The sequence below is a fragment of the Saccostrea echinata genome, unplaced genomic scaffold (assembly GCF_033153115.1).
Source record: "Saccostrea echinata isolate AGI-Se365-2 ecotype Australia unplaced genomic scaffold, CSIRO_AGI_Sech_v1 ptg000013l, whole genome shotgun sequence".
Lineage (NCBI taxonomy): Eukaryota > Metazoa > Mollusca > Bivalvia > Ostreida > Ostreidae > Saccostrea > Saccostrea echinata.
Genome location: NW_026889762.1, coordinates 28948 through 55333, shown reverse-complemented (window position 1 = coordinate 55333; position 26386 = coordinate 28948). Strand labels below are relative to the sequence as shown.

At 35.7% G+C, this 26386-nt stretch overlaps 1 protein-coding gene across 2 annotated transcripts in view; it reads right to left on the bottom strand.

The window, feature by feature from the left end:
• The window catches only part of LOC133186301 (mediator of RNA polymerase II transcription subunit 14-like), a 44624-nt gene that overhangs the window by 18050 nt on the left and 188 nt on the right, over positions 1–26386 (bottom strand). For both annotated transcript variants that reach the window (XM_061321523.1, XM_061321522.1), the window contains exons 2-31: positions 26043–26175; positions 25425–25519; positions 25079–25157; positions 24647–24776; positions 23654–23694; positions 23332–23419; positions 22768–22875; positions 18271–18314; positions 17894–17982; positions 9071–9108; positions 8585–8766; positions 8056–8095; positions 7793–7921; positions 7317–7395; positions 6741–6900; positions 6296–6488; positions 5990–6036; positions 5589–5717; positions 4639–4715; positions 4401–4512; positions 4044–4092; positions 3805–3942; positions 3508–3599; positions 3127–3276; positions 2518–2592; positions 2248–2324; positions 1889–2006; positions 1208–1450; positions 808–997; positions 438–629 (exon numbers count right to left, since the gene is read on the bottom strand). In XM_061321523.1, coding sequence (XP_061177507.1) covers positions 438–629; positions 808–997; positions 1208–1450; positions 1889–2006; positions 2248–2324; positions 2518–2592; positions 3127–3276; positions 3508–3599; positions 3805–3942; positions 4044–4092; positions 4401–4512; positions 4639–4715; positions 5589–5717; positions 5990–6036; positions 6296–6488; positions 6741–6900; positions 7317–7395; positions 7793–7921; positions 8056–8095; positions 8585–8766; positions 9071–9108; positions 17894–17982; positions 18271–18314; positions 22768–22875; positions 23332–23419; positions 23654–23694; positions 24647–24776; positions 25079–25157; positions 25425–25519; positions 26043–26175 — 3317 coding nt within the window. The remainder of the gene's footprint in view (positions 1–437; positions 630–807; positions 998–1207; positions 1451–1888; positions 2007–2247; positions 2325–2517; positions 2593–3126; positions 3277–3507; positions 3600–3804; positions 3943–4043; positions 4093–4400; positions 4513–4638; positions 4716–5588; positions 5718–5989; positions 6037–6295; positions 6489–6740; positions 6901–7316; positions 7396–7792; positions 7922–8055; positions 8096–8584; positions 8767–9070; positions 9109–17893; positions 17983–18270; positions 18315–22767; positions 22876–23331; positions 23420–23653; positions 23695–24646; positions 24777–25078; positions 25158–25424; positions 25520–26042; positions 26176–26386) is intronic.

The following is a 26386-nucleotide window of genomic DNA, read 5'->3' as shown; positions in this document are numbered from 1 at the left end:
TTTACAAACTTACAAGAATTTATCTCATCCCTAAAATTCCCTAAATGTTTAGGGAGAAGCTCTGAAAAATGTTCCATAAAACAATTAAATTCTTATGTTTACTCAATGTGTTAAGTGCTTCTATTTTACATGTTTTTTTTTTTAAATTTCCATGATTAACAATTACAAATTATTACAAACATTCTTTTCAACTGATAATATTTCTTCAAAACAAAGAAAAAAATTAATGCATTTAGGACCACTTTCCCTCTGTACTCTTCAAACCTGATAAACTGAAACCCATATTCTTCCAAAGACCTGTAGATTTTCTCTGATCTTTGACATCTTTCCTGTGGATTTCACCTTTGATACTATGTTGTACATTTCTTGCGACCTGTGACATCTTATATGTAGATTTCCTGTGACAACTTACCTGTAAATTTGAATTAAAGTCTTACCTGTAGATTTACTGTGATCCCCATCCTTGACCTGTGTCTGGGGGGAGTGTAGTGCAGGATTACCCGGGGAGTGTGCCGTGTGTCTGGATGCTGGGGAGGGGCCGGACACTGAGGGGGAGTTAGGCCAGTTCCTCTGTACAGGGGAAGGCATGGCAAGACTAGCACTGGTGAACGGGGATCCTACATCTAGACCTGATACAGATAATCACATTCTTTACTTCAATAAATTTTATCTACCCCTCTAAGAATATACATTAAGATTTTACTTCATATTCTTGCAAAAATTTATTGGTAAAAATAGAGATTATTAGGAGTACATAAAAGAAATACATGTAATAAACATTTAAGTATAATATCATTTATTCTTTACCTTGTGGTCCCATGAATCCCGAGGCTGGGCTCTGCATGTGTATCCCCAGGGATTGTGGGGAGGGAGCAGGGACAAATGCACTAGATCCTGGGGACGGAACATGGAGCTGGGGGTTCCCAGGAGATCCCACATTGAGCAGGGTACCTGGGGAGGGTGTGCCAATGAGAGCTGTGGAGGGGGAGGGGGTCACCTGTAACATATACATACAGTCCTTTAAATCAAGGGAAAATTTGTTCAGTTATATATATTGAACTTGGAAATCAACAATTTTCAAGCATTTAAAAAAGGTTAATTACTGTAAAAATTGATAATGCTTTCATTTTTTCCCATAAAAACAATATATGAGAAGTCAAATAAATACAGTATAAGAGAGGTCTTAGGTTAAAATCAGAGCACTTACCCCCGAGATCCTGGCAGCACTGGGTGAAGCTGGGGTGTGGGGATTTGAGGGTGGGGTCATAGGAAATCTGAGGCCTGTCTCCCTCTGTCTGGAGGCGGGGGAGCCTGTGGAGGGGGGCTGGGTGGAGAGACTGAAGATGTCTATAGAATCCATGGGGGACGGGGGATTGTCATCCTCTGTGGTAGACATCCTGTGTGTGTGTCTGCCTGTTATGGCATCGTCCACGTACTTGTTCAGAAAATGCTGACAAATAAAACAAATTTGTATAAGTAAAGTGTGTTCTAACTGATTTATAACATAATTACAAACTATGTTTATATTTTAACTTAGAATGAAAAATTGCACTTGTTCAGAAAATGCTGAAAAATACAAAAAAGTTGTATAATTATCCAAGTGTGTTGTAACAGGTTTAGAACTTTACAGACTTATGACTCTTTGTTAACTTAAAATGAAAACTGTAAAATTAATATTCTTTTTGTTTTCATCCCATGTAATACAATTCATGAAGAAATAAGAATTTTGTTACCTTGCAGTCTAAGCAAATAAGCAGACCTTCAAGACAGCATTTTTTACATTCTTCACATTGCAGACAAGCACTTAATCAATCTAGATGATTCTTAATCATACAATTTTAAATATACACTGTACATGTGTAACTGACCTTGAACAAAGATGACTGACCTTGAACATAGACGTGGGACTGAATCCATCCACTGCCTTGCTGTTGTCAAACAAACTGTACGCTCCGTCTCTAACAGAAACAATCTTGTTACTACGGAAATGGACATCAATACAAGATCTGATAGGTGTTAAAGAAATGTCAACAAAAGAACAATCATTCTTTCATGAACATTAAAAATAATGCAACAAAACATACATATACTAGAACAGCAAACTAAATTTATTTTAATATACATGTATCTAAGATAACTGCACAGACTTCACATTAGATCTACATGGTATTGAAACACTGTAGTTCACTGCCTGGGTTGAAATGACAATGTAATATTCTTCACATGTATATATATATATAAAGATACATATTCCTAAATGCTATTCGTACATGGGTGGTAGACTGAGGAATCAATGTAAAACTTTGCATTGGCTGCTTCACATTCTGTAAAATAAAAACAAAAGTCTGCATGTTTGAGAGATTCTTTTGCATCAATTTACAGGCATAATAATATCTGAAGCTTAGTGATTAAAGCTCAAAGAAATGATAATACTGGAAAACTTTGATAAAGTTAGAGACTCAATGATATTTGAACTACGTCAACTACATGTACAAACAACAGTGCTCCATAACTTACTGTAGCGGCAGCCTGTACTAAGGACATACTCAGCTTGTTGATGGAGGTCATTGGTGCCCAAGTCTCATGGAGAACCTACAGGTACAGGTATATAGAAATAAATCATGTTAGTCTCTACTTTGACATCAGTGACTGGGAAGAAGTGGGTTGGGCAGTAACAGAGGAGTATTATTTGACATGTTGTGTAATGTGATGGGGGGGGGGGGGGGGTTCTAACAAATAATGTGAGTGGGAGGGTTGAGAGTCTTAAATCAGAAATCCCTACATATGAACACGTGTGTTAGCGTTCCCTCCCCTAGTGCTGTGTGCATGTTCTAGATGATATCAGTCAATGTGATATGAGTCTGAGTTGAAAAGTAAGATTGATCTCATATGACAAATTTTGAGCCAGTGAAGAAGTGAGATTTTCCTCTCTCAGTAGTAAGTGCGAGTCTGGATGATGTGGAGACTGTGTGTGCATGAGAAAAGATGAGGGGGGAAGGGGGGGGGGGCTGGTCAATGAGCAAGTGTGGTGGAGTTCCCTTTGAAATTGAGACAGAAGTATTGTGTGTATGGGCTGGGGGGGGAGGAGGAATAATGTGTGTTTGTTCAGGGGAGTGGGTGTCTTACCTGACAAATCTGGGCCAGCGAGCGAGTGTGGTTGAGTTCCCTCTGGAACTGAGACAGAAGAATAGTGTGTGGATTGACTGTTGTAGAACTACCCACAGTCCCCAGTGTCACATTAAACTGTTTGGCATCACCCTTCCATTGTATATTTATCTAGAAATTCAAATTGTAAACAATAAACATAAATACATAATCACAATCCAGCTGATAATGAAAATCTTGTTGAAAGCTTTTTTTTATATGTACAATTCACTTATAAAGATGATATATACAGAAATTTTTTTCCGAATATCAAGCATGTTTGTATATAGAGTTTCAGCATTTTCATATCCTTACAAGTCAAGGTTTACATTACAAGTTAAGTTTTACTGTAAGATTTTTTACCACACTAGTTCTGTTAGGTCCATATAACATTGACAGTTTACGATAATCATAGGAATATATGTCTACTGTTGATCCAAGCTCTGTCCTCACATCTGAAATGAAGTATGAAATGTAATATAACTGTAAAAATGATAAATAATGTACACTTAATACGAAGGGGAAAACACATTTCATCATTAATGCTGATACTTCAAAAATCTCATCTCAATTGCAAAATCACTGATGCAAGTAGTTTTAAAAACTTATTCGGTGAGGATAAATACATACACCTATGTACATTTCCATGAGGACACTTACCTGTGTACATTTCTGCAAATTCATGTACAATGCTGTACAGGTGGCAGATTCCTGCCCATTCATCCAGAATGTCCTTGACCACTTTCTTAAGGTTATCTATATTTAGCTCCATCATGATGTGAACTCTTTGTACAGGACCTGCCAAAGTAATTTAATATTCATAATCTTCATGTATTTTCTTGACTTTCTTCTAGCGCAAAATACTTTTGATTTGTATAAATTCACTATAAAATAGATACCTTGTTCCTTTCTGTTTGAACTTTCCAATGGTGGCTTTGAGATCAGAAACTGAAGAAGAATGGTCATACAATAAATACAGTACTGTATAATTAATTTTAGCATATAATGTGATTCTTTGATTCTTCAACTCCTTTTTTTGTTAGCTTTTCAATTTATGATGATTGATTCTTTTTTCCTGTTTAAGTTATTAAATTTTCATTTATCTGTCAGTGACTAAATTATGATTTACTATTTTACTTCCACATACATCTCCACATCTCATTCATTTGGCTGCTTTTCCCATATAATCCTGTTTCTCATTGGTTAACTTTGCCTAGTACACCATCTTCTTTTCTCATTGGTTAATTTTCCCTTACCTCTACAATCCAGTTTCTCATTGGTTTACTTAGGATCCTGACTTTGATTGACAGCAGCACTTTCTTGACCATATCACACATTCCCTCTCCCAAACCTTCCACATCAGGCATGCTGAAAAGTTCACAGAAGTTCCAATAGTATGTGATCTATCAGAGAGCTATTAGTGCACAAAAAACAATAGATGTTGACACTTGGCCATGTAATACTACATACATGTATATTATACAGTGAGTGTACCTGAGTAGAGAAAGACAGAAGCAGGTTCCCTCACAATCTGCCTGAACACCTGTGTGAACCACACCATTCTTCTCAAACTGAAAAAAAAAACATAAAAAAATACAGTTAGTAATAGTTTCACGAGGCCTGTTCAAAGCTGTTTCATAACATTTTTATAATGTATTTTTTTTTTTTTGCATCCGTGTCCTAAAACTATCTTACCTGTAGGCCTACAAGTTCATGTACATGTATGTTGATAGAATCTTGCTTTTAACCCTATGCTACAGTCTAGAAGGATCCTACCTCCAGTTCTGAATATACAAGGTTCTTACCTCTAATCTCATACTGACCGATAGGATATTTATTTAGTCTTGATTTGACCTGAATGATCTCACATCTAATCCTACACTGACCAGTAGGCTAAGTTGACTAGTAGGATCTTACCTCTAGTTCTAAGTTGACTAGACAGATCTCACTTAAATTGACCAGTAGGATCTTAAGTTGACTAGTAGGATCCTACCTTTACTCTTAGGTTGAGTAATGGGTTTAACCTCTAGTCCTAAGTTGCCTAATGAGATCTTACCTCTAGTACGACCTAGGTTGTCTAATGGGATCTTACCTCTAGTACGACCTAGGTTGTCTAATGGGATCTTACCTCTAGTACGACCTAGGTTGTCTAATGGGATCTTACCTCTAGTACGACCTAGGTTGTCTAATGAGATCTTACCTCTAGTACGACCTAGGTTGTCTAATGGGATCTTACCTCTAGTACGACCTAGGTTGTCTAATGGGATCTTACCTCTAGTACGACCTAGGTTGTCTAATGGGATCTTACCTCTAGTACGACCTAGGTTGTCTAATGAGATCTTACCTCTAGTACGACCTAGGTTGTCTAATGGGATCTTACCTCTAGTCCTAGATTGACTAGTGGGATCTTACCCCTAATCGTAAGTTGACTAGTGGGATCTTACCTCTAGTCCTAGATTGACTAGTGGGATTCTCTCCTCACAGCTGGCTAAGATGTAGGCTAGTTCAGGACTAAAGTATGGATGTCCTTTGGTCTTCTTAACAGGGGGCTCTCTTAATTCTCCCAGCATTATCTAAAATGTTGTTTGTTGGATCTCACTATCAATATTCTCACCAAAATTTTACTTGCAAGTAAAAAAATATTCATTATATATAAAGGCCGCCCCACTCCAAATAAATGTTACTTGTCTGTTTTCAAAGAAATGCTCCACTCTACCAAATGCATATAGATATTTGACAGAATACATCAGTTCATATTCATTCTAATTCAGATACATGATTGTGATGTCACACTTAGGCATGACACAATTTATGACATGCATTTAATATATTTATAATATCCAACCTTCCTCTTTCTTCTCTTGCTCTCAATATTACTTTGTTCTTGTTCATCTGCAAAACAAATACACTTGTACATGTATGTACAATTATGTAGTATTTTACCAACAACTGCTAGAATTTTCTAACATATGAATTTTAATTGCACCAGCTTTGAAAGCAGTTTACATTAAATCAAAATCTACTTAATCTGCTTTTTACTTTTACTTTAACATTGATTTCATATCAACTTCTGAGTGGACAAAAAAATAACAACAATTTCCATCCATCTTAAATTTTAACAAGAACCTTGTAAATGATATACTTTACACACCGTAAATTTTGGTGAATGGACCGTGGATGAAGGAGTACACATCCAGTGGTATGAGTCTCCCGGCCTTCAGATAAAGTTTGGAGCAGGGATCATCACTGATGTCTATCTCGGAGCCGTCCGCAGTGCACTGTGTGGTGTCCAGGAGGTAATATTTATAGTTCACTGTGGTGTCCCCTTCTAGCAGCTCAACCACCTGAAATTTTCAACTGGTCCTAAAAATCTTTTTGGTATAAAAGCAGTAAGTCAGAATTCTTTTTTTTTCCCCTTGGAATTTTTTTTTTTAAAAAAGACATACATGTCAGTGGTTTCCAATAATTATTCCCCTTGAATCATACTTTTTCTGGAGAAAAAGTTTAATGAGAAAGACCACAATTAAAGATTATGAAAGTAATGGTCAGGAAAGCATTTTTTAATTCCATCAAATCCTTTAATAGTACTGTCTTACAAGATAAAATGTTGACTGCTTTGGAACTCTGATATATAGGCGGGACTTGCTGATCTTTTCCAGCGGGTGATTGGTCAGATTGATGAATGACAGGTGCTTTTGACAGGTGGTGGGCAGGTACTGGGCAGACTTCTCACATCTCATCACACACAAACGTAATCTATAAGATCATTAATAATTAAAATTAATAAAGAATCAAGTATTTAATCAAGAACTGAGCAGTTTACTACAATAAATACTTCTGACGAGGTTTATAATTTTCCTTTTTAAGGATTTTTTTTGAAGAATAGAATTATGTTAATTTACATAAACTCAGATCAAGTCCATCAATTGACATTATTCTTTCACTACGGCAAAGCTCCAAGTAATATCTCCATTCATTAAGCACCATTGTAATTCCCTGCTACGTAACATAGTGTCCAGACTTTTTTTTATCTCCATCATTAATAATAAACATACCTGATAATCTAATGAGTCTTACTTAAGTTAATGTCTTAGTTACAAATCCATGTACATGTAGTTAATAAACCTGAGAGTGAAATTTTCTGTTCACTAGCTACCATATTTTTTTTTTACCTGAGATTCCTAATGAGTCTGTCCAAACCTTTTCTGTCTCCATTTAAAGCTTCTTCTAAATCCTCCACCTCTTGTACATCTATCAAATACATGAATAATAAAAAAAAAATCATTTTTAACTTCAAATAACCTTTTAAACTATTAAAGTATTGTCACTGTTTAATAGTTGTACATATTTGAATGACTTTGCTTAAGTTTTAGTCCAAAAGTAGATTATATCTATATCCAGAGAATGATGTTCTGTGCAATTATCCGACCAACTGAAAAAGTGTCCGATTCAAATCTTCACCAATTGCCAGAGAATGGCACGTTGCTGTTTTAAATACTAATAGTGTAGAATCAGAGTCGTTTAGCTGCAGTTTTGCCAGCTTTATGGCTGTAAATACTATTTATGTAGAATTGGTGAACTTTAAATGCCGGTAAAGCTGTGGGTATAGATGCCAGTTTACTATTGTTAATAGTATATCATGACTGACCTTTAGCGGCGGGTATAGATGCCAGCAGGTTCCCCCTCTGACAGTCTACCATCACCCTCAGCTTCTCGGACTCCATGGAGGGCTCTAACAGGGGGACATGTAGGGCACTAGGCAGGTCCCGAATCTCACCTATAAAAGGCACAGGCATTTTCAAAAGCTTTGTATTACTATATGTAGTTGGTTAAATCACCTCCAAGTCAAAAGAAGCACTAATTGTGGTGAAATAAACTATTTTTCTGTTCTGTGTATTTTGTTGTACTCACAAGCTCCCTCTGTGAACCTCTGTAGATCCTTAGCAAGGTCCTATAATGAAAATCAGGTATCAGAAAATGATGCAGTAAACAATGTAAATGTATTGTTTTAAGCTGCTATAATTTTACATCATTTATTTGTCAAAGAATCAGTTTTTTGTGTTGATTTCAATGTGGTGAAACTACAGTCAAATCTCCTCATCTCAAACTAGATGGGGCCAAGAAAAAACTTCTTCAATATTAGTGGATATGAGATATTGAGGCTAAAATACATGAAGAAAAAGATCTTGGGACTTCCAACTTACTTCTAAATAGTAGACATGTTATTCGAGACATCTATTGAGATTTCAATGCTCCAAATTCTGGAGTTGAACTTAATGTTTAAAGTCTTACCTTTAACTTGGCCAGTCCCCTGACCTCTATGGTCTGTATCAGGAGTCTCTCTGTACACAGGTGGTAATTCTTACCTTTAACTTGGCTAGTCCCCTGACCTCTATGGTCTGTATCAGGAGTCTCTCTTTACACAGGTGGTAATTCTTACCTTTAACTTGGCTAGTCCCCTGACCTCTATGGTCTGTATCAGGAGCCTCTCCATAGATAGGTGGTTACTCTTTATGGCCAGTCCCACCCTGCTGCTTTCCTCCACAGACATTGAGGGGAAGTGACTGATCTGTAGGGGTTTCCCATCGTCATCCTCCGCCACATGTACACTCAAACGGAACACTGCAATGTGAAAAATGATAAACTGTAATAAAACTAATGTGCAATACATGCAAGCATCAAGTAGATTGACTGCTTCAATAATCCTGTCACTGATTGTCTAACATATCTCAGTGTTTTAGTTAAGTGTTAGTATCTTTTGGGACATATCTGCATCATTTTTTTTTTATTTTCTGTTTTCAAGATTTGAAGTGCTGAACTTGTCCTACAAATTTGAAAAGGTTTGTCTCACTTGAAGGAAAAGTCATATAGGGTTGTAGTTAATACAGCAGTGTGGTTGCTATGGAAACATAAACAATTAACTTACACAAAGCTTCCTGGGATTTCTCTCTTCTGGTTGGATCCCTGGAAAGAAAATTAACAAACTGTTAAACAATGCACAACCCCTATACTGCTTAACTTTTCTGTAGTCTGTGTGTGTAGTAATCAGCACTCTCTCCATGTTGCCCATTTAAATAAACAAGAGATGTCTGTGAAACACTTATGCACCCCCCCCCCCCATAATTGGAATTTTTCGAAGTCCAAGGGGCATAACTCTGTCAAAAATTGCTCAATGGTACTCAAAACAGAAGCTGTCCTAGATATTCTTATGATAAATCTGTATACCAAATTTCATTTCAGTATGTGCAACCTCTGCGAAGAATATGAATGGAAATTGTTGGTGAACTGACAGAGACAGACAGACTGACCAACAGACAGCAGCAAAGCAATATACCCTCCCTTCTTCGAAGGGGGGCATAATTAAATGATCCAGAAACTAACTGTGTTTTTTCATGTATACAAAATCTACCGTATTTTGAAATGTATAACTACCTGAGACATAGTAATGATAAACATCGGGGAGAAATTCTTGCCAGTTGCTAACAATTAAGTAACAAATTCAAATCATTTTATGCAATTCAAATTCATCAATCATCATTTGAAGTAACTTGCATGAATAATGATTCCTTGGGGTTAAATTATTAAAAGTAAGTCAGGATAATAGTATATCCGGATTTCATATTGAGTATGTAGACAGTAATTTCTAATGAGGTACTTGAAATCTGATGCTATTTGTGTTAAGTGCAGCAGATCAAAACGTCTGCCTTGATTGTTAATTTTCACATAAAAACATACGTACACGCAATTACGTGTACCAATAAACCTGTCATTCTATAGACATACATTTAAATGAAACTTTTGAAGCCCCCTCCCACCCCACACCTCCATTGAAATATATTATCAAATAAATTGAGCCCTTTAAAATTATTCCGGAACCCACAAGTATTTTACTTAGTAAACACTCCTTCAAACTTTAAGCAGGAAGAAAAACAACTCAGAAAAAAGACTATTATGGTAGGATACATGCAGATAAATGGATGATAAGTGTTTACAAAAGACATTAAATGACAAACTCTTAAGTAGCAAGCAACCATCATGATTTAGTCTTGTGAACATGGTGAGTGTAAGTTATGTTGAGTCCAAACAAGCTCAAGTTTTTGTACATTTTTTTCTGTCTTTTAACATCACAATTACCTAATTTTATTTTAATTTCTGTTCAGAAAAACTGACATTTACACATTCATTAGGCTGGCCAAGTTGGTGTCTTTCTTTCTTTGTTTATTCTCTGACCTTGGTTTTCAAGAGTCATGTAATTTGACCAGTGATATATCTATTGAAACTTTATGGAAGCTAATAATCAATGTTTTTTTTGTGTTTTTTTTTTTACAGATTATTACAATCTTCCACTATGAGTGAAAATAAAGGCACAGGGCAGCATTACATAGAGTGTACCACATGTAGCAAAAATTCCAAGTTCTACTGTAATATATGTCACCAGGGAATTTGTGAGGAATGAAAAAATGTCCATCTGCACACAGAGGAAAACAGGGTACACGAAATAGTCCTTTATCAGGATAGGTTAAAAGAACTTCCACCAGAAAAATGTTGGATCCACCCTACCAGAGTTTTAGAACTGTATTGCAAGGATTGCTACATCCCAGTTTGTTCAAAATGCTTTACCACCAATCACAATGGTCATCGAGTCCTTGACCTTGAGGTGGTCTACAATGAAAGCTTAAAACAATGCCGGGAAAACCTGGTCAAAATCCGTGACACCATTCTTCCTCAATGCATAGAAAAACTGAAGATGCAGAAAGAAATGGTAGAAGATGTGAAGAAAGAAATAGCTCAAACAAGATTATTCATGAAGAACAGTTCAGATGAACTCAAGGCAGTAGTGGATGCTGTACTGACCGATAATGATAAAAAGCTGGTCACTACAGAGAAATTAATACTGGAGGAACTGGCCGACCAAGAGAAGCAGTCAGAAGATTACATCTCCTACATACAGAGAATTCTACAGAGCTACAACAGCGGTATGTCATCCAATAAACCAACAGAGATTATAACATTCAGTAGAGAGATGGCGAGTAGTCCTGTGATGAAGGCTCCTGAACTGAGTGAGCCTGACTTACCAGAGTTTAAAAAGGGTTCAGTCATAAAGGGAGAGACAGAAAATCAGTTTGGTGTACTCTTCCAGAATAAACATGAAATTCAACATACCCAACCACCTTCAAACATGCTGCAAACCCCATCTCCATCAAACCCCAAAAGAGGAACATCAACTTTGGAGTTTCTTTCCTCCATCACAAAAGTAAAGGACATTAACATCTCTAGTCTTCATGCTGTTTATCACTTGTCTCCCTTACCGTCCGGGAAGTTCTGGGCCAGTGATTACAAAGGAAACCTCCTTCAATGTGACATGGAGGGGAACACCTTGCAGAAAATATCCACCAATAGAAATTTTACAGGTTACCACACAGTATCTACAGAGGATGAACTGCTTTACACAGATATAGAAGAGGCAGCCGTTTTCAGAGTGTCCAGTGATATGAACACCACAAAACTGATCACCACAGAAGACTGGGAACCACGCTCCATCTATTCTTCTAAAATCAATGGACACATTCTGGTGGGGATGAAGAAAGATAAAGAATGGGGGGAGACGTGGAAAGTTAGGCGATACACCAAGGAAGGAGAGAGCCTCCTGGACATTCATCAGGACGAGAATGGAAAGAATCTATACAGGAGTACAGACTACATCACAGAGAACATTAATGGTGATATCTGTACGTCAGACTGTAATGCCAAAAGGCTGGTGGTGGTAACCAGGTCAGGGGTGTATCGCTTTACCTACTCAGGTCACCCATCTGGGTCTAAATTCTTGCCCTATGGAATCTGTACAGATGTTCTGGGACACATCTTGGTCTGTAGTTCTTACAACTATCCGTATGAGGAGGAGAACCACCAGGACTTCTTTAGTGTCCACCTTCTGGACCAGAATGGTCAGTTCCTGTGTTTCCTACTGAATCAATGTCCACATCCTCCCCATGCTCTACTGGTTGATGATCAACACCAACTTTTGATCGGGAGTGAGGACAGTTCTACTGTTACTGTGTACAAGTATCTCAATGTCAAAGGCACATCATGAAAACCATTCATTAGACAAGTTTAGTACTCTTTGTTTCTCTCTACATTGTTTATTTACACAGTGTGTAACTTACAAGTGTCTGAGGCATACTTGTTTCCATGGATAGTCTTATTAAATAAATGCAGAAAAAGAATTTCAAAATTTCAAAAAATGGGAACAGAATATTTTTTCCCGTGAAAATTCTAAGTTTAAGATTATTGTCACAAATTTAGCAAGAACAGCAGTTTACAAAAAGTTTTCTGTTGGGAAATAAACATCTCTATTATCTGATGTTTGAAGAAAATGGGACAAAACTGATGTTGAAAAAGACTGTTTAATGTGAACACAAAGACCACAAATCAACAACCTGGTAAATTGCAAAAGGCTTTGCATGGGCAAATATTAAACCCAAATCAAAAACCGAGAATGTGCCCGATAAAGAGCATTCAGGCCTCACAAGACTTAAGTTTACATATTAAGGACATTGGCAAGGTTCCTGGTTATTGTATAGATTTTTTCAAGAACTTTAGAGTAGGTTTAAATGTACTAAACAGGCTATATTCTGGATCGTTTTACCTACCAATCCAACTTTCTTTTTTAGATTTTGTCAAATTAGTGTTTTTAGCTCACCTGAGCCGAAGGCTCAAGTGAGCTTTTCTGATCACATTTTGTCCGGCGTCCGTCTGTCTGTCCGTAAACTTTTCACATTTTTGACTTCTTCTCAAGAACCACTGGGCCAAATTCAACCAAACTTGCCACAAAGCATCCTTGGGTAAAGGGGATTCAAGTTTGTTCAAATGAAGGGCCACGCCCTCTTTCAAGGGGAGATAATTAGGAATTAGTGAAAAAATAATGGCATCCTTTTAAAAATCTTCTTCTCAAGAACCACTGGGCCAGGAAAGATGAAACTTATGTGGAAACATTCTCAGGTTGTGTAGATTCAAGTTTGTTCAAATCATGACCCCCGGGGGTCGGACGGGGCCACAATGGGCGATCAAAGTTTTACACAGAAATATATAGGAAAATATCTTTAAAAATCTTCTTCTTAAGAACAGTAAAGCCAAGATTGGTCATATTTATATGGAAGCATCCTAAGGTAGTGAAGATTCAAGTTTGTTCAAATCATAACCCCTGGAGGTAGGGTGGGGCCACAATGGGGGGTCAAAGTTTTACATAGAAATATATAGGAAAATATCTTTAAAAATCTTCCTCTTAAGAACAGCAAAGCCATGATTGGTCATATTTATATGGAAGCATCCTCAGGTAGTGTAGATTCAAGTTTGTTCAAATCATGGCCCCCGGGGGTAGGGTGGGGCCACAATGGGGGATCAAAGTTTTACATAGAAATATATAGGAAAATATCTCTAAAAATCTTCTTCTTAAGAACAGCAAAGCCATGATTGGTCATATTTAAATGGAAGCATCCTCAGGTAGTGAAGATTCAAATTTGTTCAAATCATGACCCCCGGGGTAGGGTGGGGCCACAATGGAGGATCAAAGTTTTACATAGAAATATATAGGAAAATATCTCTAAAAATCTTCTTAAAAACAGTAAAGCCATGATTGGTCATATTTATATGGAAGCATCCTCAGGTAGTGAAGATTCAAGTTTGTTCAAATCATGACCCCCAGGGGTAGGGTGGGGCCACAATGGGGGATCAAAGTTTTACATAGAAATATATAGGAAAATATCTTTAGAAATCTTCCTCTTAAGAACAGCAAAGCCATGATTGGTCATATTTATATGGAAGCATCTTTAGGTTGTGTAGATTCAAGTTTGTTCAAATCATGGCCCCCGGGGGTTGGGTGGGGCCACAATGGAGGGTCAAAGTTTTACATATAAATATATGTAGGAAAACTTATTTAAAAATTTTCTTCTTAAGAACAGTAAAGCCATGATTGGTCATATTTAAAAGGAAGCATCCTCAGGTAGTGTAGATTCAAGTTTGTTCAAATCATAACCCCTGGAGGTAGGGTGGGGCCACAATGGGGGATCAAAGTTTTACATAGAAATATATAGGAAAATTTATTTAAAAATTTTCTTCTTAAGAACAGCAAAGCCATGATTGGTCATATTTATATGGAAGCATCCTCAGGTAGTGTAGATTCAAGTTTGTTCAAATCATGACCCCCGGGGGTTGGGTGGGGCCACAATGGGGGATCAAAGTTTTACATAGAAATATATAGGAAAATATCTCTAACAAGAGGCCCATGGGCCTTGAATCGCTCTTCTGATAAACAGTACAACCTATCACTTCTATTTGAAGTATCCTGTATATTTACATAAACCCTTGAAATTCCAATTCACACTCTGAGAACCCAAGATGATTCTAAGCCAATTAGTACCTGAGAGTTGGTCATGATGACCTACTTATCACTTGTCATTCTCTGAGGACCCATGAACTAAGTTTGATGATTCTAAGCCAATTAATACCTAAGATATTTTTTAAAATTATAATCATAAAATTTTATAAGTAGGTCAAAGTGACCTACTTTTCAGTTGTTTTACTCCAAGGACCCAAGATGCATCAACTGACAAAGTTTGATGATTCTAAGCCAATAAGTACCCAAATATTTAATTAAAGCCATAAATTTTCAAAAGTAGGTCACCATGACCTACTTTTCAGTTGCTGTACTCCGAGGACCAAAGATACATCGACTGACAAAGTTTGATGATTCTAGCCAATAAGTACCCAAAATATTTAATTAAAGCCATAAATTTTCAAAAGTAGGTCACAGTGACCTACTTTTCAGTCAACCTACTCTGAGGACCAAAGATGCATCAACTGACAAATTTTGAAGATTCTAAGCCAAATAATTCCTGAAAATATTAAATACAGCCATAAAATTTCAAAAGTAGGTCACCGTGACCTACTTTTCAGTTGTTGTACTCCGAGGACCCAAGACGCATCAACTGACAAAGTTTAATGATTCTAAGCCAATTAGTACCCGAAATATTTGATTAAAGCCATAAATTTTCAAAAGTAGGTCACAGTGACCTACTTTTCAGTTGTTGTACTCCGAGGACCCATGACGTATAAACTGACAAAGTTTTATGAATTTAAGCCAATTAGTACCCGAAATATTTTATTAAAGCCTTAAATTTTCCGAAAGTAGGTCACGGTGACCTACTTTTTAGTCGACCTACTCCGAAGACCCATGACCCATCAACTGACAAACTTTGATGATTCTAAGCCAATTAGTACCTGAAATATTTAATTAAAGCCATAAATTTTCAAAAGTAGGTCACAGTGACCTACTTTTCAGTCAACCTACTCCGAGGACCAAAGATGCATCAACTGACAAAGTTTGATGATTCTAAGCCAATTAGTACCCGAAATATTTAATTAACGCCATAAATTTTCAAAAGTAGGTCACTGTGACCTACTTTTTAGTCGACCTACTCCGAAGACCCAAGATGCATCTACTGACAAAGTTTGATGATTCTAAGCCAATTAGTACCTGAAATATTTAATTATAGTCATATAAATTGAAAAGTAGGTCACGGTGACCTACTTTTAAGTTGACCTTTTTTGAGGACCCAAGATGCATCAACTTACAAAGTTTTATGATCATAGGACTTAAAATGTCCAAATTATGCCTCTAAAACGCTTTGAAATCAAATGCCTGCAAAGTTCAAAAAGTAGGTCACTGTGACCTACTTTTTAATAAATATGTTTTATGGCCCCAAGATGCATCATCTTACAAGATTTAATGATTCTAAGCCTCCCCGTATTCGAATTAATGACCTTAATTGTTTTTAAAAAGATTAGCCATAAAATTCAAAAAGTAGGTCAAGGTGACCTACTTTTTAGTTGACGTACTTTGAGGACCCAAGATGCATCAACTGACAAAGTTTGATGATCATAGGCCTTAAATTGTTCAAAATATGCCTCTAAATCATTTTGAAAAAGAATGGCTGCAAAATTTAAAAAATAGGTCACCGTGACCTACTTTTGAGTCAACATGATATGAGGTCCTTAGATGCACCAACTGACAAGATTTGATGATCCTAGTCCTTATAGTAAGCAAAATATCAACATTTTAATAAAATGTAATTTTTGGTCAACTTTGAAGTGACCTTGAGACCACGCCCTTTGCCCCAGGGTAAATCCCCGTGCAAATTTTAATCTACAACATATCCTCATCCTTTTGTGTAAGTTTGGTGATAATCTGCCCAGTGGTTCTTGAGAAGAAGATTTTTAAGCAACCAGTACTTTTGTTTCTATTTTCCTAATTATCTCCCCTTGTTAAAGGGTCACAACCCCAGTTTTAGTATAAAAGGGAGCCCTTGGGCCAAGGATACCCTGTGACAAATTTGACAATTATTGGCCAAGGGGTTCTTGAGTTATGGCCCTTATTCTAAAAAGTTTACGCACACCGCACAAATGGCCATAGCATTAGCTCTTTGAGCCTTTGGCTCAGAAGAGCTAAAAATCTTCTTCTTAAAAACAGTAAAGCCATGATTGGTCATATTCATATGGAAGCATCCTCAGGTAGTGATGATTCAAATTTGTTCAAATCATAACCCCCGGGGTAGGGTGGGGCCACAATTTGGGATCAAAGTTTACAGAGGAATATATAGGAAAAAGTCTTTTTCTCAAGAACAGAAAAGCCATGATTAGTCAAATTGATATGGAGCCATCTTTGGGTAGTGTAGAATTAAATTTGTTCAAATGAGGGCCCCCGGGGGTAGGGTGGGGCCACAATGGGGGATCAAATTTTTACAAATGAATATATAGGAAAAAATCTGCTGCTCAAGAACAGCAAAGCCATTTGTTATATTGATATGAAAGCATCATCAGGTAGTTTAAAATTCAACACCCTCCTCCCTGTAAACTTTTCAATACTGAACTGATTTTTGCTTTTTTTCCTAGCCAATGTGCTCAGGTGAGCGATGTGGCCCATGGGTCTCTTGTTACAATCCTATGTAAAATGTTGATAAAAGGGACCTACATAATTTTTCACCATAATATTTCTTCAAAACCAATTTATTTCATACAAGTTTTTGTATTATATACATTATTGTATCTTCATTTCCTATGACTTCTAGATATTTTGGCTGAAAATGTATATATAGAAACAAGACGTGGATATACCGGCACCGATCATCATTTTTGAGTTGCGTCCCTTAACAGCTAAAATTGGTCACGAGACTAGTTGATTATTTTTATCATGTAATTGACTGAATTGATTGAAACACATTGTCATAAAATATTGGCATGGATATATTTTTAACTTTTATTCATAGTTTCTAAATGCTGATTCCTTCACACGACCTAAGAACTGTTCTCAGTCGGCATGATCGACCTACCTAAGTACATGTACCTTTCAGCATATGTCACATCTTTGTCCTTCCCAGCATATTGAACATAACTATGGTAAATGACGACCTGTTGGCTCTGTGCCACTGAATACAATGTACAACAAAGCCATTACTACTTTTCTTTCATGTTGTATAGATGATTCTACTCGTTAAAGGAAGTACACGTGCTTTTGTTTACCTCTGTAACATACGCTTTATTGGTTTTCACCGCTTAGAGAATTCTACAAGGGAGATCACTTTCAATCACTATTTTATAAGTGAAAAAACCCATGTATTAAACCTTTTTTCTTCGGAAAACCCTGACTTGCCAATGTCCTTAAGCAAATTGACCTTTATAAGAGGTAATGCCTCACCTCCAGTACGACACAGACAAACATTTCCCAATGTCGTATTTCTCTACAAATATACTATCTCCCATCCGATCCTTGATCAATCTTTGTGTCTGAAAAAAATAAATCACATTTCTTTAAGAAACTGCACAAATTTAAAATCAAAATACAATTTACATTTCAAATTAAGAAGTTAATTAAAAGATGATGAATTAAGAATCTTAACTAATTTATCTCAAGCAAAATTCATCTTATTGATATTCTTTTTTTCTCTCCAAAATTGCACAGACAGATGGACAAAATAATTCCTACACTGTACGTATAAATGTACGGTATGTATATCAAGGGGTAATTTTTTTCTAAAGACATTTTATCTTATAAATTATAATGAGAACTTTTACCTGAGAATGCAGAACCTCTAATTGTAAGGACAGACAGAAGGTATCTATAGAAGTTAAGAATCAACAATAAAATTACAAACAATCCTCATTTGTAATTATAACAGAATATACATGTAGTCAGAAACTGAAATATAATTTGGAACCAGTACACAACTGAAAAATTAATACACTTAAAATAAAGTACATGTACATTGAACTTTGGCATATTTTAGATTCAGACAATAAAACTTACTAGTACACACTTTACAAAAATGAAATACAGTCCCTGAAACGTTCTACTTTCCCATTTTTCCGTGCGTTCACCGTTCGTTCAGAGTGCTTTCACGGTTCGTTCACCGTGCGTTCACCGTTCGCTCTCTGTTCACAGTTTTGCGTTCACCGTTCACCGTGTGCTCGCATTCACCGTTCACAAAGCGTTCAGCGTTCGCTCTTCGTTCCATTCACTTTGCGTTCAGCGTTCACCTATCGTTCAGTTTTCATTGTCATTCGGAAATCCGAAGTGAAAGGACTTATCTTCTTGTAGGTTAGGAGTTACAGGTTTTTTAATCTAATAACTAACATATCGTGTTTGAAGAATCATTATTTCATGGGGGAAAATATCTACGATATATATTTTTATCATTCTAACTTAGCTGTTAGGTTATTTATTAAATTACTCTGGAAAATAAATGTTGTTATAAGCACATTCTGTACCTATGTAGAACGATGCTGAAATATTAAATTTAACTAAGGGCAATGTGCAAATACTTCAAGCACTGCAACATTTTGTTGTTTTGTTAAAGACGACAAATCGTTAATGGAGATTTAATTATCCAAGTCAAATAATTTCGCAGCAAAATTACGAAAATATTTATTTCTAACACGTTTTTTTTCAATTAAATATGTATTGTATTTCCAGAATATTTTAATTAACATTTTTTAAAAAAAGTTAAGGTCTTTTTAGAACAAAAATTTCAGTCTCAAAACAAACATGCATCTAAAAAAGTCACAAAACAATAGTAGTTCATAATGTACACGTGTCGGCGGTGGTATTTGGAATTGGCAGAGAGTATGTTTCAAATTCAAGTGTTAATGCCCAGTGTATTTTATTCAATTATTATTCATATGTTGGAATCAAATCTAGAAATGATAAAAATAAATGTTATAACTTGTTGGAAATACTCGCACTTCATCTTCGATGTGACGAAACTTTCACACCTGCACAGTGTCGAATGATTTTGATTGACCTGACAAGCACGTGGACTTCGTGTGAACTTGAAGCAGGAAAATAAAAACGAGTATGACTGTCAAACAAATGGATATGATTTGTTGATAAAAAAAAGTTACTTTCACTGTCTGATATATTTAGAAAAAAATTTCAGAGTTTTTGTTTGATATACCGTATTTGGCCGAATATAATACGCATTGGTGTAAAATACGCACCCCCCTTTTTGAGCCTGAAACTGGGGGAAAAACGCAGTTCGGTTGTATTATACGCAGCAGAAAATTTCACCAAGCGGTCTTCTGAACTTTTGAAAATCACGGTAATTTGCTATGAAAATTGGCGCGGAGATAAAGTGCCGAAAATTTACAGAACATGATATTTTATTCAAATGCGTTTTTATTTTTTAATCTTGACTTTCCATATCGCGGCAATCTGGAGGAAATTATTTATTTTAACAAAGCACGAGATAATGTTGCATTAAAGTATTAACAGAGTTTATTATTAATTTTTTTAGCAAACGGTGATATTGAAATTATACGTTGCCGTATTCTAACTATTCTTTGTGGAAATAATTTTATTTCAACAAAGCACGAGATATTGTTGCAAGTTTAACAGTTGTCATATTTCTTTTTAGTTTAAGGTAATCATGTTGAAAATTATGTAAATTTAACAGGGCAAGCGATATTGCAACATCAAAGTATTCATAGACTACGATTTTCCTCTTTTGAACTTGAAATTAATTAATTAAATAAATAGCTGATGTTATAAAAATAAAATCAAAATTTAACAAGCGTATAAAGTGTAGTTATCAACACACCTCCAAAGCTGTGAAAAATGATGTACAAAGGTGGGATATATGTCTTCATACATCGAGGTAATCTTCGTGAATATCTTATTTTCTACAGAGCACGAGTAAATTGATAAACTTAAGTTTCAATATACTTCATATTTCCTTTTTTAACTCTCAACCATTTTAACACGAGGCCGATATAAGATAAAGTAAAATTACAATTAACAAGCGTTTAACTGTTTAATGTGTCGTAATCAACACACGTTTATACATACGAAAGATCATAAACCAACCCCCGATTTTTAACAAAGAAAATAATCAAAGCCATTAATAAGGGCAGTAAATAATCAGTGCTCGAACTGTAAAAACAATGCTTTGGAGTCGGTAAACAATTGAATTGCCTGGAGGGTTGTTGAGGGGTAATTATCAAGTGACAAGCGCACGTGTTCACAACACTGGCTTCCATTCATTGGGACGTATAGAGGGGTGTTTTTGTTGAAATGAATTTTCACTGAGTTGTTTAAAACCTAAAATAAAATTTTATTTTATTGTATTTCATTAAAAAATGACTTGTAACTTTTTTGACCGAGTGTCTGACTGATTAGGTACATGTGTACTATGATTACGGAAGCACGTGGCAAAGGAATGTGTGAACATCTATAAATAACATCGTTAATGGCGGCCTACACGGAGACGATGAACATGCAGCTCAAATTAATTTTAACTTGCTTTTAAATTTAATTTAACTATCAAAAGGTTATAAATATAACATTTTTAACAATTCTACATTCCAACAATAACTTTCCGAAGTTTTAAATACGGCGATAAACAGCAAGATATTGCACAAGTCTCTAGGTAACACTACGGTATGTGCGTATGATAGCCGTGTTTTACATGAAAGAAAAACCTATCAAAATCCCATTGTGGTGTAAAATACGCACCCCTTTCTCACAGAAAATTATTTTGGGAAAAAAGTGCGTATTATATTCAGCCAAATACGGTAGTTACAAACATTTAGTAAAGCCTGAAATGGGAGGGGGGGGGCTAAAACGGAATATTTTTCTCTCTCTCTCTCTTGTCTGTTTAATAAAAACTATAAGCATATTACTTGAATATCAAGTTCTGAAAATTGAATTTATAACAAATAATATGAAAATGTATCTTTGTATTATCTTGTATGAGTATAATCACGGCCATCTACAGATAAATGTATAAATCTGCTCAATAAACATGGCCGTAGGTACGAGGGGGGGGGCATGCCCCCCTCCCCAATAATATTGCCAATATATAGATTACTATAGTAAACATAGATACTATATGCTTGTGCCCCCGCAATAAAAAGTCTGACGACCTTTTTTTTTTGCTTGTCAGGAAATTTTTGGTAGTGCCCCCTCAGTTATCAACTGAAAATGTATGGCTGTGCCCCCCAAAACCGAATTTGCTTCCCACAGGCCTGATAAATCATCATGAAAAATAGAAATGACACATAATATATTATTGTATTAAAAATTTAAAATACGAGCATATAAATGCAAAACGTCCACTGACCTTTGTAATTATTTTTTTTTTCATTACTTTACACGAAATCGCCTTAACATGGAGATATATGAATGGATGTTACAACCACTTTAATTCATTCTTTAAGTCAGAAATTTTCTCTGATTTGTTATCAAATAACAAAAAACATTTTTATTTTCCAACGGCAACAATTGCAATGTTTAATGCGATAAAAATCGTGTGATTAAAAACTTAATGTGCATGCATCGTCTTTCTCAGGACAATTTTGGAGAATTTATTTTTTATCTTATTTATTCATTCATTTATTGGTTTACTTATTTATTACTGATTTATTTATTTTTTTGACACCTGACATTATAAAACAATAAAATGGTTTCAATGCAAGGAAAAGATCAGAGGCATTCCAAATATATCGTTCATCTTGCGTTCACCGTTCGTTCACCATTCACTTTGCGTTCGCGTTTGCGCTCCGTTCGCGTTCTGCGTTCGCTCACCGTTCGCCGATCGTTCACCAAGTTGTGTTCAGCGTTCACACATCGTTCACTCACCGTTCGCTCTGCGTTTATTCAACGTTTGTTCAGCGTTCGCTCACCGTTCAAGTGGGAAAGTAGAACGTTTCAGGGACTGTACATGTATTTATTGGTGTTGTACATGAATTAAGCTGATAATGCTAGAGCATGGTTATGCAAGCTTCTAGAAAAAAGTGCTTTCTCCATTTTCCAAATTGTTAATGAGTCTGCTTTTAAAACACATCTGTCTATTTACTTGCTTTGAAGTGAATTTTACAATAATGAACTGTTTTACTTGCGGAGCTGCATATACCTTAATTAACTCTTCAAAAAAGCAATTAAATGTATTTTAAAATATTCTTAGTCAATCTGAACGACAAATCATTTTGTCCTTTTATCTACTACTCTAAATCATAGGAATAATAAATAAATTATTTATCACATCATTAAATTTCAATAGTCAAAGCAGAGGATACGTAAAACTCTGTAGAGGTCATGTAAAGGTCGTTCGTTGTCCATCAAGCGTGACTGGACCAGCTGATGTATGTAGTTTATCTGTAGAGAGTGGACCAAGGATTTCCCATCTGTAATTAATTAAAAAGTCAAAACATTTTGAATGATCAGTCAAATGGTTATTCTGGGCAGAATTCAAGATTTCAAGGGAAAAGTTATCCCACTGGTGTAGATAATCAACTGCATATATTGAAATTCAAGTTTATGTCTGCAAACAATAACAAATCATTTACCTACATGTACATACTCTTGTATTTAATGAGAAATGTATTACTGGAAATGAATCTAAATGAAAAACTGTTGTTTTTGCACAGTTTATAGGCTTCAATGTATTAAAAGTGTCAGAAATTTAAAAAAAAATTGAAAGATGCCATTGTCAACATCTTTAACTGACTTTACTTTGAAAGAAGTAAATTTCATATAAAATAATGAGTCAATCTTTTTCATTTTTTGATAGAGAACAGAGGTACTCAATTGGAAAATTGACCAGTTATCCAGTTACTTGAGTCACCTATACAGTTACACACCTCCAGTTTCTGGATCCTCCACCAAAAGACTGATGTCCAGTAATCTCCATGGAATCTTAGGACTGTCTCCCATCAACGTCAAAGTGGCCTGAAAATTAAATAGTGTTTACAGATACTATATTTATGTACAGTATATGAAATCAATGTTTTCTCTAAATTTTGCAATACATATTAGGTGTAAAGGCTATATTTCATTCTGTCTTTGTAATAAGCAAAACTAAAGAAGGCTTATACATGCATGTACTTTACTCTGACATTAGAAATACAGATTATGGAAACTGATTTTTTCTCATGGTGCATTTGTCAAGTGACAAAATCTTACCTCAAATTCATGTTCAACATGAAATTTCACCCGGCCATTTTCTGAAAAGACAAATATAATTTTTATGATTTAGTAATGTTTATGAGGAGATTTGTACAAAATCTATGCCTTACCCACTGTGAGTTTTCTCATCTGTTGGGGGTAGGTATGTGGCCATAGCCTGTACTGTATGATCTATATGCAGTTGTAAGACTGTATTGTATGACCTGTGTCTAAGCCACTTTGAGTTTCCTCATCTGTTGGGGGAGATCTGTGGCCACTAACCTGTATTATATGACCTATACAGGGCTCGACATTAACGCTTGTCCGCTTGCCCGGTACCAGTGAAAAAAAAATACGGACAAGTGAATATTGCTGGGCACTTGTCCGATTGGACAAGTGCATTTTAATGTAAAGGAGTCTCTAGATAATAATAAGAACGACTGTGAAAGATAATCGGTAGCTGTACATAAAAACCAGACTTCGATCCCGATAGGGATCGCTACTAATTGAGTTCACATTGATTCGGGATCGACGTTCACTAATTGCATACTACTGAAAAGGCATGGAACTTACGAACTTAACGATCGAAGTTTTGTTCACTTGTGGACATTTATGTTGTCAGGACAGAAAGCCTAGATAAAATTTCGTTTTATGTGTTTGTTGTAAATATCAATGACATCACGAATCAATCAAGCACATGTCATGTGTAATGGACTTTATTTTAGTTTTCAAGTTGACAGTATTAGATCTTTATTGAAAATTTTTCGGACAAGTGAAGTTGAAGTTCGGACAAGTAAATGTCTTGGTCACTTGTCCGAATGGACAAGTAAGAAAAAAAGTTAATGTCGAGCCCTGCCTATATCTTACCCACTTTGAGTTTCCTCATCTGTTGGGGGAGATCTGTGACCAATAATCTGTACTGTATGACCTATATCTTACCCACTTTGAGTTTCCTCATCTGTTGGGGGAGATCTGTGACAAATAATCTGTACTGTATGACCTATATCTTACCCACTTTGAGTTTCCTCATCTGTTGGGGGAGATCTGTGGCCACTAGCCTGTATTGTATGACTTGTGTCAATCTCTGTAGGGTCTGTCTTTTCTCAGCTGAGGTTATGGCATCAGGGGGAACAATCTTATCCTGTTACACAATACATTTACATATATCTTAATTCAAACAAAGTGAGTACAATCAAATATATTTGAGAACATTACAATTAACTATGTAATTTTGAACATACATAACACCCCTTTCCTTCAATTTTCTAAAGCTCTATGTACAAACATTATTCAGAAAGAAAAGATATCATAAAACAGTATAAAATGTGGATAATTAAATGTTGTGGATAATTCAAGTGTACAACTTCTTCAATGAAAAATTATTATCATCTGTGTTTCCTGGATATGGAAACTTATGTGAGAAGATGGGGGTATAACACATACTCGGATACAGGAGGGGAGTCTGGGATAGGTCCCCAGGGTCAGGACGTCAATGGCACAGGGCAGGGAAAAGGTGGGCAGTCTGTAAAAACACAAAAACCAAGTTATTGGATAAAACAAATTCATCAGATGCAAAAAGCAAGGCAGTCAAAATTCACGTGTAAAAAAAAAAAAAAAAACAAATATACACAAAGATTTTACTTTTAAATGACAATAAAAATTCAAACTCCCTTCAATTCCTCCTTAAAATATTAGGTTTTTTGAAAATATAATAATAGTAAGGTCATTAAATGATACATCTTTTGACCAAGTGATTAAAATGACTTGAAATAAAGAAAGAGAATCCAACCTTGCATTGACCAGTGTTTCTCGGGCCATTTTGGCCAACATGTCTGCTGTCTCCACAAACCACATGGACTGCTGCTCCAGAAAACTGCAGATCTCCTACAAAATCAGACTTACCAAATTAATCATACTTAAATGAGTCAAATGAGTAAAACTTAACCTAGATTACAGATCTCCTAGAAAATCAGATAATCAAACTAGTCCAGTAAGCAAAATTTTAACCTGGGAGTGTCATGCATATCATAACCATTAATGGCATTACACATTATGGCAAATTTGCTTCCCTCAGTAGCATTTTTTAGTCCTCGATCTATTTAGCCTATACCTACTGACAAGATTAAGAATTACGAATACACACTGACAGTAAAAATGTATGGAATTAAGTACTTACATTTTAAATGTATGGAATGAAGTACTTAATATATTTTGTACACTGTTCCGAATCAGCAGTTTTTGGAATTCATAAGTTATGATCTTGTTTATCAGTTACAGTCAGGTACTTAAATCTAATACAAGAGAGACTGCTTGTTTTCTTACATCAAATAAGAGAGTGACATAAGATTACAGAAAGAGTCTAAAATCTAAACAGGAGATTTACAATTGGACAGAGATCACTACTTACAGAGCACTTGTCCACCTTTGTGGCGCTGCTGGCCCACTTGACCAGAGCCAGTAAGCGTATAAACAGCTGTCTGGTCCTGCTGGCAAACTGGACAATCTCTACCTTCCTCTCCATGTCCGTCTTACGGGGAAGTCTGAAGAGTAATCAATCTCTTAGCTTACTTCTTACTCACATAATAACAGGACATTTAGCTAGAATGAGGAATATCAATATGTTTAATATATTCTAAGTTCATTGCCTTTCACATTTAGCATGTATAATGCACACAAGTGAATTTCTTTCGATAGCTATATATAGTGTACATTGCAAATATCAATCAAAATGCAGCTAAACTGTTAATAATT